This window comes from Oncorhynchus keta, chromosome 21 (assembly GCF_023373465.1).
Source record: "Oncorhynchus keta strain PuntledgeMale-10-30-2019 chromosome 21, Oket_V2, whole genome shotgun sequence".
Taxonomy (NCBI): Eukaryota; Metazoa; Chordata; class Actinopteri; order Salmoniformes; family Salmonidae; genus Oncorhynchus; species Oncorhynchus keta.
In genome coordinates, this window is record NC_068441.1 from 29,690,732 (window position 1) to 29,709,551 (window position 18,820).

Here is an 18,820-nt window from a genome sequence, read left to right on the forward strand (position 1 = left end):
ATGTTTATTTATTTTCCCTTTTGTACTTTAACCATTTGCACATCATTACAACACTGTATTTAAACATAATATGACATTTGAAATGTCTTTATATAACTTCTGAGTGTGTAATGTTTACTGTTCATTTTTATTGGTTGTTTCACTTTTGTATATTATCTACTTCACTTGCTTTGGCAATGTTAACATGTTTCCCATGCCAATAAAGCGCCTCGAAATGAATTAAAGCCTTCCCAATGAAGACAATCACTTTTGAATGGCGAAACACTGAATCCTACTAATTACAACACGCGCGTAAATACTGTACTTTTGAGTCGACCGGAAGGCCGATGCAAAACACGCCTATTGACGCACTCACGCCTTATTGACGCACTCTGCAGTGCAAAAACCACCATGGCGCTGTGCAAGAGAGGGGTCCAATGCTGTGTTACAACGATAATACGATGCAGTTATCCATTTCAAGGGATCTCAACCGTGTCGACATACACTCCAATATTAGCCTATTCAAGATTAAGGTACTGAATAACGCGAATGTCACTGGAAGATGCAGTGTAGCTAGCCTACTCGAAATGCTTTTGACGGTAATTGTCGTTGGTTATTCTTTCTGGTCTTTCCAGCTAGAGCTAACGGTGATTATTCTAATGTTGCAAGCACGCGAAATAAACAATGTCGTTTCTGGTGGTCGGTACTAACGTTAGCTTCTATAGCCACAAAGGCATAAACTCTGGTCTTTTATATATAATTAGATGTTAAACCTAACCTTAACCACACTAACTTTATGGCTAAGCCTAACCGTATTGAGACAAAAAAATTAAGTATTTTTGATGTGCTCATTTAGTTTTTGTGTATGAAATCTGACTGCCTATAGAAGCTAACGTTAGTGGAAACCATTTTGGTAAGAGGGGGGCGCGGCGCCTTGCCATGGAGGTAGAGAACATTTTCTGCAATTCTATTCATTTTTTCCATGGGGCAGTGAACATTTTGCGGTTTTTAAAGCAAATTTCCTGTAATTTTACACATTTTGCAATGGGATGTAAAGCTAATTTCCTGCTTTCTACACGGTTTTCCATGACGTATGCCATGTTATTATGATATGTGATTTTAAAGTGACAAACAAAATCGATTGCTAGGTAAGTTAGTCTAGCCAGCTATCTATAAAACGTCAGCTGACATGGGCTAATTGACTGACTAACAAGCAGAACGGACAGTTATGCTACTTATGCCTGAGAACAGCACTGTTTAAACGGTGACAATGTCACCACATTTTGTGATTTTTTTTCTCCCAGCGGCAGGTGCACGTGAAAGAGCAAAGACCACTGTCAGTCAGCAAAGTCATCATATTTCACAACATATAACCACATCCAAAGTGTTAATCCTTTCCCTGATTTTTAGGTGACATTTGTGGGTTACATCAGTGTCTAGGGATTGAAAGTAAGCCTGCAATCCTCCTGCAGGCTAGCACATTATGCAGCATCCAGAGGTTAAGCAGACTATTGTCAACAGAAATCTATTACATTCCCACTGAAACCTTTTATAGGCGTAGGTGTCCCAAACTAAACTCTACCCTGTCCTCATACAAAACATCACATGGGATATATACAAAAACATAATCTTGAAACCCAGAACCAAATTATTTTATGAACACTGGGATAATGGGGGGAGAGACTAACAAAAACAATGTCACAAGATATTTTTAATGTAATTTGTCTCTAAATCTGATATCCCTCTCTCTTGTACAGTGTATTATCCTGCAGGCACTACTCGTTATCTCAGGGCCGACTAGGCATATTTCAGAGAGCCAGTGAGAGGTATGAGAAATTCCTTGAACATCGATTCCCCCGCCTCTACATCCTTTATACCACCTTTGTGAAAGGTAAGTACCCCCTAACCAAAATGACACCCTCTAATGCCTAACTGACAACTTCTCATGGCCAGCTCCAGGGAGGGGTTTGATGGGGCTGAAGCACCTTCAAAAACAGGCTTAGCACCCCCAATAAATAATGTATTATTACTTGCATGCATAGGTTGCAAGCAACCCTACGCAACAACCAAGCTACCTCAGTGCAACTTCTCCATAGACACGGTCTACAGCTGGAACATTTTCCATTTGGAATTGGATAGCCCCTTTCCCACTAGATTGTGCTGCCCAAAGTGTATGTGTTTTTCTTTGAGGCAATACCATGAAGCATTTTTGCAATGTGTTTATGTGTTCAGGATTTCGGCTCATGGTACACGATGTGAGGGAAACGAAGAGGATAAGGATGAAAATGCTCACTCAAGATGTTTCACTCAAAGAGCTGCCCTACCGTGAGATGGAGACCATCATTCTGGTCAGTGAGTCACACTTTCCAGTTCCACCCTGGCAGCCATACATTTTGTGCAGTAGACACATTGGCTGTGTCCCAAATGGCACTGTATCCCCTTCATAGTGCACTACTTTTGACTAGGGCCTCCAGTCACAAGTAGTTCACTATAGGAAATACAGGGCCATTTGGGATTCACATATCATAGAGGCAGTTTATGACTGTCATAAACTCTACAGCAGAGAACTGGATAAAATATTCAAATGTAATGCTCTCTTTCTGTCTGTACCTCTCTCATTTTCTTGCAGTTTCGCAAAGACATGATAAAAGCCATTCCCCTGGTGATAATATCTATCCCGCCTTTTGCCATCATTTTGGTTTTCACTCTTATGTGAGTTGTTGTGAATCAAACAACCTGATATTGACTAACAGTTTTAAGAGTGATTGAAAAGAGTGCAAATTAAGTCAATTTTAGGGGAGTCGTGCATGCTTCCAAAATGCCTTTTTTGGGGGGGGTATTAAATGAATGGTGAATGATGGGTTACCTCCAACCTCTAATCTGATATGTTTCCCCTCCTTGGTAGGTGCCTGTTCCCTAGGCAGCTCCTGATTCGTCACCTGTGGACTCCGCAGCAGCAGCAGGACTTCCAGAGGTTGTACCACGAGCAGAGATGCCGACACCATGAGAACATCCTGAAGGGTGTGGCCTGGTCAATACCTCACATCAAAGAGTGGACCCTCCGCAGCCATCTGCTTACTCTTATCAGCAAGGTTCATCATTTAACTCTTTAAACTCTGAGCATGTTTGTTAATTGAACACAGACATTTCAAACAGTTGCCATGCATTTATTTTATTCTAGGCCTATACTGTAGGTAATGATTCATCACAATTTTGAAATGCATAACCAGACTGTCAGTGTATGTAAATATTACAGATCATCTAAGGATTATCCCAGCTATACAATTCTGTGTTTACTAATTATCATTACATAGATGATCAGTGAGAAATTGTGTTATTGGCTAAAGGGAAAGGTCCACACCCATATCATGCTAATAATACAGTGTGATAACTTCCCACACCGGCAATTGGTTGAGGCCTTTTGTGTTATGAGAGTACAAGACTGTAAGTGGGTGTTTTTTGTGTGGAGAGTGCAGTTGAACCTGTCCTGCCTGGTCCAGTTGGTGTGTCTCTGCAGAATGGGAGGGGTGATTTTAAATGTTTGTTATGCAGGTGCAGAGTGGGGCTCACCCCAGTGTGAAAGACATCAGTGCAGTGAGAGGCGTGTTTTCCGGACAACCACTGGGATTAACATGCATGGACTCTGGTCACATGGTAAGGCTTTTTGGTGTTTATTTCAGTGGGCCTCTGCTTGTAAAGAACATCGCGTTTCATATTGTTATGTTCAATTGTGTTTAATAAGAAACTTGGAGAGAGCAGATTAGGAGGGTGAGGGTCATCCCTGTATAAAAATAGTTTAGTTTAATCTGTGTTTGGTCTTAGGTTTCACAATATGCTTCAGGTTATTTTAACTATTTTTGATTTGTTTGGGGATTCAATTCACATGGATGATTCATCTGACGGGTGTCTTTCTCACTCTTTCTCCCCATGTATTCCTCTCTACACTTCCCTTTCTTTCCTGGTCTTTATTTTTCCCCATGCTTTCTCTTTCCATTTCTTTCCCCCCTCCTATATTCTTATCCTCTTCTAATTCCATTGTTCCCTCAGAGGCTGCTGTGCTCCCACCTCTTGCTGAACCCCTGGCTCCCTGGGTTCCTGCTCCGGCGACGGCTAAGGGCAAAAGCCCTGGACCTGCTTTACTTGGATCAGGCTCTAGACACACTGGGACAGGGACAACTCACTGACGCAGAGATTAGAGAGGTCAGGTTCCCCACAACCCCTCCATATAATCCCATCTCAAGACTGCCATTTATAGATCTAAATAAAGTCAATACGGTACTCCCTCTATACAAATGGGTTGAAATGGAATAGCAAGTGATAATCGGAGAAGTCAGGGAGGTCTCAACACTGTCATTTTTAGATAGAAATCAGATAGCAAATGCCTTTACCCAAAGCAGAATTTGTATTCAGTAGATGTGTCCGATGCAGTAAGCAAACCTACAACTCGGGTGTAGCACTATAGTCTAAAAAAGAGAGCAGTTGGAACTGCTAGCTGATGCTCCAGTGTATGGTTTATGGCATAAAAATAAACATACATTATAATCTTTGGTAAGTCAGAAATATACATTTACAAGGGAAATGTTTTATCTTAAGTGTGATGCACTACTTCTCTTCCTCACTCCACTTCCCCACTCCACTTCCCCAGGCCTGCTATCTGCGGGGTCTCAATCCCAGTAGCCTCACCACTAGCCAGTGTCGAGAGTGGCTCCTCCAGTGGCTTCAGCTGTCTACCCAGCTCACAGGTCTGACACATTTTACTTACAGGCAGACTTGGGTTCAAATACTATTTTAAATAATTTCATATATTTTGGGTTTTCAATTGAGCTTGCCTGCCGCGATGGAACCAATAGAATTGTCGCTAAAGTGCAAACCCCTCCCGTGGCACTCAAGGCGGGCTAAAGCAATCACTCAAATATATTTGAAAGTCTTCAAAAAGTATTTGAACCCAGATCTGTTTTACACACTGGGGATTGCTTTCTGTCATATTTATGACCGCTTGGTTCACAATGCCAGTTTGCTCTATACACTCTATTTTTATCATGGCACATCCTGGCTTTCACAGTGCACCTGCTATACAGCATTATGCTATTGACCTGGGCCCGGGTTTCCCGATAGCGATGGAACCTAGGCCTATGAGGGTTTTAACGAAGCATCGTTCCTACAACGGCTGAAGATGTAACATGCGTTTCCCAAAACACTGCAGAAAGAACGTTGGTTGGAGCATGTGTCGATACTGATAGGATCGAAAGACAGTGCTTCTCTCAGACCAGCTTTCTCAATTAAAATCTAACCTTAACATGGCAATTATTCCACAATAAAGATGGCGGATCAGCTCCTAAAGCATTTATATGGTTGCAAATATTGAGGCAGCTTATTTTTATGCTTGTCCTGTAATAATGTACTATATCACAGATTTGGCACATCATTGCGCACATTTTGTTACACACTTAAATAAAAATAATTGGTGTAGCCTACAATTTGCGAAATAGAGATAGAATTGATTTCAATATGACTGAAATATATTGGCCTATGTAGCCTATACTGTATCTTTTAATGCAGTCATTTTGATTTGAAGCATCTTTTTAATCAATAATATATAAATATTTGGATGAGCAATGTCAGAGCAGCATAGACTAAGATACAGTATATACATGAGATGATTAATGCAAAATATGTGAACATTATTAAAGTGGCCAGTGAATTCAAATCTGAATATAGGGCAGCAGCCTCTAAGGTGCTACTGATGACTGTTTAACAGTCTGATGGCCTTGCGATAGAAGCTGTTTTTCAGTCTCTCTGTCCCAGCTTTGATAACCTCGCCTCCTGGATGATAGCAGGGTGAACAGGCAGTGGCTTGGGTGGTTGTTGTCCTTGATTTATTTTGGCCTTCCTGTGACATTGGGTGCTGTAGGTGTCCTGGAGGGCAGGTAGTTTGCCCCCCGGTGATGTGTTGGGCAGGAGAGCCCTGCGGTTGCAGGCGGTGCAGTACCAGGCGGCGATACAGTTCGACAGGATGCTCTCAATTGTGCATCTAAAAGTGTAAAGGTTTTAACCTCTCTAGGGTATGTGAGACGGTAGCGTCCCACCTGGCCAACATCCAGCGAAATTGCAGAGCGTGAAATTCAAAAATACTAAATTCAAATATTTAACATTCTTGAAAATATGTGTTATACATCAAAATAAAGCTTAACTTCTTGTTAATCCAGCTGCCGTGTCAGATTTTAAAAGGGCTTTACGGTGAAAGCAAACCATGCGATTATCTGAGGACAGCACCCCGCATACAAACACATGAAAATCATATTTCAACTAGGCAGGTGTGACACAAATGTCAGAAATGGCGATATAAAAAAATGCCTTTTGATATTATTCTGTTGGCACTCAAAGGTCCCAGTTACATCACAAATGGTCCTTTTGTTCGATAATGTCCTTTATATCAATAAACTCAGTTTAGCTGATGCGCTTCAGTCAATAATCCACTGTTTCCCTCCAAAAATGCATACAAAATGAATCCGAAACATTATTAAAACTTTTCCAAACAAGTCAAACAACATTTATAATCAAATCTTAGGGATCCTAATATGCAATATATCTTGTGGAAGCCCTAGGAACTGCAATTTCGGATGACTTGGGCTTATAATTATAGTACTAACCATTGAAAATATGAAAATAGTGGTGAATTTGTGGCTGAATTTGTTCTTGTTTTTTCAGGGGATGGTTTGTCCTCGGGTTTCGCCTGCCATATCAGTTCTGTTATACTCACAGACATAATTTTAACAGTTTTGGAAACTTTAGAAAACACTATCTAAATCTACCAATTATATGCATATCCTAGCTTTTGGGCCTGAGTAACAGGCAGTTTACTTTGGGCATGCTTTTCATCTGGATGTCAAAATACTGCCCCCTACCCCAGAGAGGTTAACTTCTTTGGGAACAGGGGGCAGTATTGAGTAGCTTGGATGAATAAGGTGCCCAGAGTAAACTACCTGTTACTCGGCCCAGAAGCTAGAATATGCATATAATTAGTAGATTTGGATAGAAAATACTCGAAAGTTTCCAAAACTGTTAAAATAATGTCTGTGAGTATAACAGAACTCATATGGTAGGCAAAACCTGAGAAAAATCCAACTAGGAAGTGGGAAATCTGAGGTTTGTAGTTTTTCAAGTGGTTGCCTATCCAGTGTAAATGGGGTCAGATTGCACTTCCTCCTAAGGCTTCCAGTAGATGTCAAGTCTTTAGAAAGTTGTTTCAGGCTTCTATTGTGAAAGGGGAGCAAATAAGAGCTGTTTTCAACAAGTGGTCAGGCTGAAAGCCTTTAGTTTAGTCTCGCGCGTGGCCGTGAGCACGACGGTCATTCCTTTTCCTTTCTAATGACAACTGAATTGTCCGGTTGGAATATTATTGGAGATTTATGATAAAAACATCCTAAAGCTTGATTATATACATTGTTTGACATGTTTCTACTAACTTTAACCTGTTGCGACAAGCAATCCCGTATCCGGGATCTTAAGTATAGCCTCAAGCTCATTAGCACAACGCAACGTTAACTATTCATGAAAATCGCAAATTAAATAAATATATTGGCTCTCAAGCTTCGCCTTTTGTTAACAACACTGTCATCTCAGATTTTCAAAATATGCTTTTCAACCATAGCAAAACAAGCATTTGTGTAAGAGTATTGATAGCTAGCATAGCATTAAGCCTAGCATTCAGCAGGCAACATTTTCACAAAAACAAGAAAAGCATTCAAATAAAAATAATTTACCTTTGAAGAACTTCGGATGTTTTCAATGAGGAGACTCTCAGTTAGATAGCAAATGTTCAGTTTTTCCAAAAATATTATTTGTGTAGGAGAAATCGCTCCGTTTTGTTCATCACGTTTGGCTGAGAAAACCCCCCGAAAATTCAGTCATCAAAACGCCAAACTTTTTTCCAAATTAACTCCATAATATCGACAGAAACATGGCAAAAGTTGTTTAGAATCAATCCTCAAGGTGTTTTTCACATATCTATTCAATGATAAGTCATTTGTGGCAGTGTGGTTTCTCCTCTAAACCACATGGGAAAATGCATGCAGCTGGAGATTTCACAATAATTTCGACGGGGGACACCTGGTAAATGTAGTCTCTTATGGTCAAATGATATGCCTACAAATCCGTCACAATGCTGCAGACACCTTGGGGAAATGACAGAAAGTGTAGGCCCATTCCTTGCGCATTCACAGCCATATAAGGAGATATTGGAACAAATCTGGGGCATTTCCTGTTTGAAATTTCATCTTGGTTTCGCCTGTAGCATCAGTTCTGTGGCACTCACAGATAATATCTTTGCAGATTTGGAAACGTCAGAGTGTTTTCTTTCCAAAGCTGTCAATTATATGCATAGTCAAGCATCTTTTCGTGACAAAATATCTTGTTTAAAACGGGAATGTTTTTCATCCCAAAATTTTAATAGCGCCCCCTAATGCATAACTGGTTAAACCTCTTAGAACTCCCCATCCCGGATCCGGGATCGTGACTACGGCTCAAGCTCATTACCATAACGCACAATGCAAAAAAAATATTCTTAGAAATATTTAACCTCCACACATTAACAAGTCCAATAGCTCAAATGAAAGATAAACACCGTGTTCATCTACCCAGTAAGTCAGATTTCTAAAATGTTTTACGGCGAAAACATAGCACATATTTATATTAGATCACCACCGAAACAAAAGACAAGCGGTGGCCATTTTGTCCCAGAAAAAATAAAATGTAAAAGTAGGATTAAAAAATAAATAATTCACTAACCTTTTGAAAATCTTCATCAGATGACAGTAATATTACATGTTACACAGTACATTTAATGTTTTTTCAATAATATGCCATTTATATCCATAAATCTCTGTTTACAATGACGACATTTCAAAAAATGCTACTCAAATGTCCGGAGAAATGATGATAGCTCCGACAGAAAACGTCAGATAACAAGCAATAAACATGACTAAATATACATGTTCTACATATATTTACAAAGATACACTTCTTCTTAATGCAACCGCTGTATTACATTTATTTTTAACGTTACAGACATCGTTCACTGGGCTATACTATGAGTCGGCGCTCAGATATTAGCAGTATGTCTCCTCTACGTTTGGAGTCCACAGAAACCCAAAATAACCACAAATGTTCCCTTTGATGTTCTTCCATCAGAAGACGTAGGAGTCATACTTACCCAATACATCGTTTGGTTTCACGTTGTGTGTCTCTGTATTAGCATATGTTAACAGCTTCGGCTGAAATGCATCCAAAATGACTTCTGGTCCAGCACTCTTGCGCATCAAAACTTCCAATTTACATATTATATGTCGACTAAACTGGTCAAACTATGTGAAAAGTCGAGCTTTATGATGTTTTTAGCATGTAGAACAAAGATCAGCGCGAACAGACAAACCGGCTTCAAATGCTGGATCATGGAAAAGAACGTACTCCAAATCGGCCTCGCGCAATAGAGTGCCTGTTTTTCAGAGGGACACGAGCAATTTCGCCCGCCAAATGTCGAGGGCTAGTGGGATTCTCACAATGAACGTGCCATTTGAAAGCAGGCATCGCGCTGACGAGATAGACTGTTCCTGGATCGGTAGCTGCCTGGGAAGGGTGGGAGCGATGACGTCAAAGTTGACCCAACTTTTCTCTTCACAAGAGAGAGTTTGGGAGAAAGGCTGCCCTGAGAGTTCTGCTTTACATACAGACATAATTTAAACGGTTTTAGAAACTTTAGAGTTTTCTATTCAATAATAATTTTTATATGCATATATTAGCAATTATGGGAAAAAATATTTTCAGTTTACTATGGGCACGCACTTTCTCCAACGGGGGCAGTATAGAGCCCTAGGCTTAAGTGGTTAATGGAACTTTTTTCACTTTTTTTCTGGACTTAGTGCCCGTGCTTTGTGCATTTGGATTAGTGAACTAAATGCGCAAACAAAAAGGAAGTATTTGGACATCAAGTAAAGCTGGTAAAGCATGGTAAAGCTTTTTTGAAATCTGACACAGCGGTTGTATTAAGGAGAATATCTTTAAGTGCCAAGCCAAATTTCTTCAGCCTCCTGAGGTTGAAGAGATGCTGTTGTGCCTTCACCACACTGTCTGTGTGGGTGGATCATTTCAGTTTGTCAGTGATGTATATGCCGAGGAACCTGAAGCTTTCCACCTTCTCCACTGCGGTCCCGTGGATGGGGGGTGCTCCCTCTGCTGTTTCCTGAAGTCCATGATCAGCTCCTTGGTTTTGTTGACATTGAGTGAGAGGTTATTTTTCTGGCACTACACTCCCAGGACCGTCACCACCTCCCCGTAGGCTGTGTCGTCATTGTTGGTAATCAGGCCTACTGTTGTCATTTGCAAACTTGATGATTGTTGGAGGCGTGCGTGGCCACGCAGTCATGGGTGAACACTTAGTACAAGAGGGGGCTGAGCACACACCCTTGTGGGGCACCTGTGTTGAGGATCAGTGAAGTGGAGGTGTTGTTTCCTACCTTCACCACCTGGGGATGGCCTGTCAGGAAGTCCAGGACCCAGTTGCACAGGGCAGGGTCCAGACCCAGGGCCCCAAGCTTAATGATGAGCTTGGAGGGTACAATAGTGTTGATTTATAGCTCAGCATTCTTACATGGGTATACCACATGTCCAGATGGGTTGGGCAGGGTACAGTGTGATGGCGATTGCATCGTCTGTGGATCTATTGGGGCAGTAAGCAAATTGAAGTGGGTCTGGGATGTCAGAGGTGAGTGATCCTTGACTAGTCTCAAAGCACTTCATGATGACAGAAGTGAGTGCTACGGGGTGATTTAGTTCAGTTAGCTTTGTTCCTGTACCCAAGAAATCAATGTTGGACATCTTGAAGCATGTGGGGACAGCAGATGGGGATAGATTGAATATGTCCATAAACACAATGGCCAGCAGCCTTGCGAGGGTTAACATGCTTAAATGTCTTACTCATGTCGGCCACGGAGGAGAGCCCACAGTCCTTGGTAGAGGGCCGTGTCGGTGGCACTGTGTTATCCTCAAAGCGGGCAAAGAAGGTATTTAGCTTGTCCGGAAGCAAGACGTCGGTGTCGGCGACGTGGTAATACCTTCGGCATTTGAGGTGTTCTAGGTCGGGTGAACAAAAGGACTTGAGTTCCTGTATGTTATCACAATCACACCATGAGTGGTTAATCATGAAACATACACCCCTGCCCTTCTTCCTGGAGAGATACATGAACTGAGAACCCAACTGATTGTACAGGCTCAGACAGTATATCCTGAGAGAGCCATGTTTCTGTGAAACAGAGTGTTCCAATCTGTCTCTCTGGAAGGAAATGCTCGCAACTTTATTATCCAGAGACTGAACATTAGCGAGTAATGTACTCGGGAAGCGGTGGGTTGTCTGCGCACCTCCTAGAAGTCCATTCCAAATACCTCTTCTCTGCCGGTAGTGTTTTGGATCAGCCTCTGGAATCAGTTCAATTGCCCTGGGGGGTCGAACAAAGTATCCGATTTGGGAGAGTCGTATTCCTGGTTGTAATGCTGGTGAGTTATCACCTCTCTGATATCCAAAAGTTAGTCCCGGCTGTATGTAATAAAACACAAATTGGGGATAATAATGTAAGCAATAACACAGAAAAACAGTACTGCAAAGTTGCCTAGGAACTGGAAGCACGGCTGCATGATCTGTCGGCGCCATTTTCACAATTGTTACTTGTTTGTAATAATTTCAAAGACATTGCAACTATGTATTTGTAGGCAACTTCGCTCCAAAGTTCTCGGCGGTCACAGAGAGACAAACAGCTTTATTCTATGTTTAGTGGAATCCTTCAGTTTATGAAGTGGTGGAATGGCATAAAAAGCATTTAACATTGCACTTAGCTGTTCTACAATTGGTATAAGGCAGTCTGTAAATAACAAGGGTTTAAGTGTAACTTGAGCAACGATGGTTTTGGGGAAACAGTCGGGATTTAACGGCGTTCTTCGTTTGTCGAAAGAAAGTCGGACCGAAATGCAGCGTGGTGGTTACTCGTGTCTTTAATGAATGAATCGCGGTACATGAAATAACTGATACAAATACAAAACAACAAAACGGAACGTGAAACCTAATTACAGCCTATCTGGTGAAACTACACAGAGACAGGAACAATCAGCCACGAAATACAAAGCGGAACCCAGGCGACCGAAATACGGTTCCCAATCAGAGACAACGGGAATCACCTGACTCTGATTGAGAACCGCCTCAGGCAGCCAACCTATGCTACACCCCTGCTCAGCCGCAATCCCAATACCTACAAAACCCCCAATACGAAACACAACATTAAACCCATGTCACACCCTGGCCTGACCAAATATATAACGAAAACACAAAACACTATGACCAAGGTGTGACAGATGCTCCATCAAATTCTAATGATGAACTTAAGTCTAAGATACTTTTAGGAAACTGGGCCCTGGTATTTACAAAAGAAATTACATGGTAAATATGGTTATTATATAGCAATTGCAGATATTACACTCCACAGTTCTTGGGGATTCATGAAAATATAATTATTATATAATTTCGTAGCTACAATGGTGTTGAATGCTTTGAAGTAGCCTATACCAGAAAGTAGCCATTTAATTTATTTATCACACAAACACCTGAAAGTAATTTTTAAAACAAATGTTTTAATGTAGTAATAACTTCAGCTTCATTAATATTTAGAAGTGTATACTTCCACAGATGGGGCATGAATGTTAATTCTTTATTTTCCAATTGTCACTCATGAATCTCAGATAGTATTCACTATCCTTGTCTTATGGGTCTCCTTCTGTGCTTTCTAGAATCAGAGACATCTCTTCTGCTGCACAACATGGTCCTGCTCTCAGTAAACTATCCCAGCTCCTGACCAGAGGAACAAAAGCATGCAGCGGCAACCAGACTTCATTATATTTATTCATTTGCTCTCAGGCGAGAAAGTCTAATGGAACAGTGACCATTATCTCGTTTTCTTGGGATAGAAAGGGAAAGAATGATCCAAACTGGTCAATTGTTACCATGTGGAGAATCAATGATTCAGTGCATGGATGACATTGACTTTTACTGTGCTGTATGTCTTAATTCATTCCAGTCAATTGATGTCACACATTTGGTTGCAATCTCACGTGTACACACACACACACACACACAAACAATAGACGTCACGCATGTCTTGTGGAATGAATTGGAAAGAGATGCACTGGATAATGTGACTCAAAAGAAGGAGCTCGCACACACAAACTTTTATTTGGCATGCAAACATTTCAGTCTACCAACTGATGTTCAGCATAGAAGTGGGTTCCCAAATATGCCAATGCCCAGCTGTACCTTGCTCTTCCAAAATGTATAAATGTCCTGTTGTGGGGCTGTATATTGATACTTTCAAGGAGATCGTATGGGACATTTTTATGTGTGGTGTTAATGTAAGTGTTCCTTTTAGGTAACTTCTTGACTTGGTAAGTATGTTGCATTGTGAAATGATAGTCTGTCAGGTCAGAACACCAGTCTGTAAGGCGCATACTTATATAGGCCTTCCGTAATAAATTTGAGACATAAGGAGTCATTTGTTTACATTTATCTGAATTTATTTCTAACAATCATACCACTGGAAACCATATTGCAACCAAAAGATGCGGGTGCATATTTAGTTTCACCTAATATGAGGTACATCTAATTAAAAAATAAGCACAGTGTAGTGTGACACTACAAGATCTATAAACCTTTTGTCTGTATCTATGCTCGTCAATCTGTCTACTTCAAACCCTTGATTCAAGAACCAGAGAACAACAATGTATCAAGTTCTGCTCCAAAGCTCAGCAGTGTTTCTTGGGAAAAGGCTGCTATAGAGAGCAACAGTAATGGGGGACAATATTGGGGGGACAGGTTTGAATATCTTTGAATACCCAAAAGAAGGCATGACTGACAATATTTTTATAAATTGTATTTCTTAAGAACAGTTGGAGATTGCAGTGGGCCTCAAAAGAATCCAGACAATAGAAGTTTTGAACTTTAGAGTAGGAGTCACCTCAGGGGTGACGACGAATGTTCAAGTTGAATACCTGAAGAGAATTCATGGTGTGGTTGGTTCCCAGCGTCTGACCCGCTGGCTGAATGGAGAAAAAAAAAAGTCAGTCCTGTTCTTTTTTGATAAAGAGCCAATACCTAGGCATGTGAAGCTTGGTTATGTAAGAGCTTTCGTCCCCAAACCACTGCAGTGTAAGAATTGTAAAGGATTTGACCATGTTTCAAGTATGTGCATACGAACAGAGTATACTGAAGAAAGGTGTGTAGAAAGATGACAGTGTTGCAATTGTGGTGGGTTTCATGATCCTGAGTTCCTGGAGTGCCCTATAAGGGTGAAGGAAATTGAGGTGGCAAAAGTTAGAGCGGTCAATCAAATCTATGTGAGGTGTTTTAAAATAATTGCGAAAACAAGTGATGCAGCCGGTAGTAAATGTTTGCCGCCAGACAAAAGATACCCTGTGTGTTAAAAGGGTGGATTTTGTTGCGTTTGTTGCCACAGTTGTAAACTGTACAGTGCAGGTCTCAAAGAAGTTGAAGAAACTAGACCATTATTGTGGCTGCAGCAGTAAGGTTTTTGGACTCCAGGAAGACTTGCAAGTGGTACTGGTACAGGAAGACCTGCCCTCCCAGGTTCTCATTGAGCCTAGTTATTTATTTAGTAAATTATTTTGTTTGTTTTTTGGAGGAATCCTGTTTCCATCCCTCATAGTAGGTGGTGGGATGCACATTAAATTGTGTGATCGCCAATATACCATAGAAAAATAAGTGCATATCATTGCAAAAACCAAGCCGTGAGGTCGAAGGAATGGTCCGTAGAGCTCCTAGACAGGATTGTGTCGAGGCACAGATCTGGGGAAGGGTACCAACATTTTCTTTTTGCAGCATTGAAGGTCCAAGAGCACAGTGGCCGCCTGGCCAAACTGAGCAATCGGGGGAGAAGGGCCTTGGTCAGGGAGGTGACCAAGAACCTTCCAGAAGGACAACCATCTCTGCAGCACCCCACCAATCAGACCTTTATGGAAGAGTGGCCAGATGGAAGCCACACCTCAGTAAAATGCACATGACAGCCCACTTGGAGTTTGCCAATAGGCACCTAAAGGACTAAAGAAACAAGATTCTCTGGTCTGATGAAACCAAGATTGAACTCTTTGGTCTGAATGCCAAGCGTCACGTCTGGAGGAAACCTGGCACCATCACTATGGTGAAGCATGGTGGTAGCAGCATCATGCTGTGGGGATTTTTTTCAGCGGCAGAGACTGCTCCAGAGTGCTCAGGACCTCAGACTGGGGCAAAAGTTCACCTTCCAACAGGACAACGACCCTAAGCACATAGCCAAGACAACGCAGGAGTGGCTTTGAGACAAGTCTCTGAATGTTCTTGAGTGGTCCAGCCAGAGCCTGAACATCTCTGGATAGACCTGAAAATAGCTGTGCAGCGAAGCTCCCCATCCAACCTGAAAGAGATTGCGAGGATCTGCAGAGAAGAATGAGAGAAACCCCAAATACAGTTGTGCCAAGCTTGTAGAGAACCCAAGAAGACTCTAGGCTGTAATCACTGCCAAAGGTGCTTAGACAAAGTACTGAGTAAAGGGTATGAATACTTACAGTATTTTTAATACATTAGCAAAAAATCCCAAAACTGTTTTTGCATTGTCATTATGGGGTATTGTGTGTAGATTGATGAGGGGAAAAAAGATTTGATCAATTTTAGAATAAGGCTGTAATGTAACAGTGGAAAAGGTCAAGGGGTCTGATTTTACTCTCGGAATGCACAGTAAATACAAAACATTTACATAGACAAAAATATTCTCAACTTCCAGAGGAGTATGAGGGGGGATTTTAATTATAATTCTTACAAGCTTGTTTTGCTGGTAGCTTATTCTTTAGATGTTTGGGGCTTCTGGTAAATCTTGGACATTGGACTAGTCTTTAGGGTGTCTATAGCTAGGTTTCCACACAATTGGCGACAGATTTTCATACCAATATTCTAAAATCTTCATAAAAACAATATACCATTTGAGTTTCCTTTAGAAAAATGTGGCTTCGAACAACATGACAGGGAAGATTTTAATTTACCAGACATACATATGCATTCAGATCTGACCTGGCGCAACCAGCGCCATCAATAACCGAGGGATGTTGGTCAAATAACCCACATTTACGTGTCCTTAACAGCTATAACAAATTACAAAAACACTTGTTTCGATGTGTAGTGAGTGTATGCTAAACTTCATAGCCAATTTATTTTTTATTGGCAACCATCCTAAAACAACAATTGTCCACCTCACGGGTCAGCTTTGAGATTTTAATATTAAATTGCATCAGAGCATTGCATGCATAGGCCTTTAGGCTTAGGTGTCCACTGTATAATATTAATATTTTAATTATATACATACTACCGTTCAAAAGTTTGGGGTCACTTAGAAATGTCCTTGTTTTTGAAAGAAAAGCTTTTTTTTTTTTTTTGGTCCATTAAAATAACATTGAATTGATCAGAAATACAGTGTAGACATTGTTAATGTTAATAGTTAACTACTATTGTAGCTGGAAACAGCAGATTTATTAATAGCATATCTATATAGGCGTACAGAGGCACGTTGTTCTGATTAAAGAAGCAATAAAACTGTTCGCCTTTAGACTGGAGCATCAGTATTTGTGGGTTCGATTACAGGCTCAAAATGGCCAGAAACAAAGAACTTTCTTCTGAAACTCATCAGTCTATTATTGTTCTGAGAAATTAAGGCTATAAAAGGAGAGAAATTGACAAGAAACTGAAGATCTCGTACAACGTTGTGTATTACTCGCTTCAAAGAACAGCGCAAACTGGCTCTAAACAGAATAGAAAAGAGTGGGAGGCTCCGGTGCACAACTGAGCAAGAGGACAAGTACATTTGAGATCTAGTTTAAGAAACAGATGCCTCACAAGCCCTCAGCTGGCAGCTTCATTAAATAGTACCTGCAAAACACCAGTCTCAACGTGAACAGGCGACTTCCGAATGCTGGCCTTAGTTACCAGCCTCAGAAATTGCAGACCAAATAAATACTTTACAGAGTTCAAGTAAGACACATCTCAACTGGAGGTCGACCGATTAATCGGAGTGGCCGATTAATTAGGGCCATTATTTCAAGTTTTCATAACAATTGGAAATCGGTATTTTTGGACACCGATTTGGCCGATTTAAAAAATATATATATATTTTTACACCTTTTATTTAATCTTTATTTAAATAAGTCAGTTATGAACACATTCTTATTTTCAATGACGGCCTAGGAACGGGGTGTTAACTGCCTCGTTCAGGGGCAGAACGACATATTTTCACCTTGTCAGCTCGGGGGATTCAATCTTGCAACCTTACAGTTAACTAGTCCAACGCTCTAACCACCTGCCTCTCATTGCACTCCACGAGGAGACTGACTGCCTGTTACGTCAATGCAGTAAGCCAAGGTAAATTGCTAGCTAGCATAAAACTTATCTTATAAAAAAGAATCAATCATAATCACTAGTTATAACTACACATGGTTGATGATACTACTAGTTTATCTAGCGTGTCCTGCGTTGCATATAATCGATGCGTATCGTTGCTCCAATGTGTACCTAACCATAAACATCAATGCCTTTCTTAAAATCAATACACAGAAGTATATATTTTTAAACCTGCATATTTAGCTAAAAGAAATCCAGGTTAGCAGGCAATATTAACTAGGTGAAATTGTGTCACTTCTTTTGCATTCATTGCACGCAGAGTCAGTGTATATGCAACAGTTTGGGCCACCTAGAATGCCAGAATGTTACTTAACTGGAACGAACTGCAAAAATCGCTGAAGTTGGAGACTTTTATCTCCCTCACCAACTTCAAACATCAGCTATCTGAGCAGCTAACCGATCGCTGCAGCTGTACATAGTCTATTGGTAAATAGCCCACCCATTTTCACCTACCTCATTCCCATACTGTTTTTATACTGTTTTTATTTATTTACTTTTCTGCTCTTTTGCACACCAATATCTCTACCTGTACATGACCATCTGATCATTTATCACTCCAGTGCTAATCTGCAAAATTGTAATTATTCGCCTACCTCATGCCTTTTGCACACATTGTATATAGACTCCCCCTTTTTTCTACTGTGTTATTGACTTGTTAATTGTTTACTCCATGTGTAACTCTGTGTTGTCTGTTCACACTGCTATGCTTCATCTTGGCCAGGTCGCAGTTGCAAATGAGAACTTGTTCTCAACTAGCCTACCTGATTCAATAAAGGTGAAATAAAAAAATGTTAAAAAAAATATGACATAACATTGAAGGTTGTGCAATGTAATAGGAATATTTCGACTAATGGATGCCACCCGTTAGATAACATACGGAACGGTTCCATATTTCACTGAAAGAATAAACGTTTTGTTTTCGAGATGATAGTTTCCGGATTCGATTTCTGTGTGTTATGTTATAATTAAGTCTATGATTTGATAGAGCAGTCTGACTGAGCGGTGGTCGTAAGCATTCATTCAAACAGCACCTTCGTGAGTTTTGCCAGCAGCTCTTTGTTGTGCGTCATCAACTCCCGAGATTAGGCTTGTGTAACCGATGTGAAATGGCTAGGTAGTTAGCGGGGTGCACGCTAATAGCGTTTCAAATGTCACTCGCGCTGAGACTTGGAGTAGTTGTTCCCCTTGCTCTGCATGGGTAACACTGCTTAGAGGGTGGCTGTTGTCATTATGTTCCTGGTTCGAGCCCAGATAGAGAGCGAGGACAGGGACGGAAGCTATACTGTTACACTGGCAATACTAAAGTGCCTA

The 18,820-nt window shown here is 40.8% G+C and overlaps 1 protein-coding gene across 1 annotated transcript; it reads left to right on the top strand.

The window, feature by feature from the left end:
* The first annotated feature begins 318 nt into the window (after positions 1–318).
* LOC118400422 (LETM1 domain-containing protein 1-like) lies at positions 319–13,565 on the top strand. Its single transcript, XM_035797278.1, has 9 exons — positions 319–512; positions 1,737–1,870; positions 2,212–2,327; positions 2,609–2,691; positions 2,885–3,071; positions 3,532–3,633; positions 4,027–4,179; positions 4,625–4,721; positions 12,808–13,565. Exons 1-9 carry the CDS (start codon positions 391–393, stop codon positions 12,870–12,872), a joined length of 1,059 nt encoding a protein of 352 aa, XP_035653171.1. The 5' UTR covers positions 319–390; the 3' UTR covers positions 12,873–13,565.
* The last annotated feature ends 5,255 nt before the right edge of the window (positions 13,566–18,820 follow it).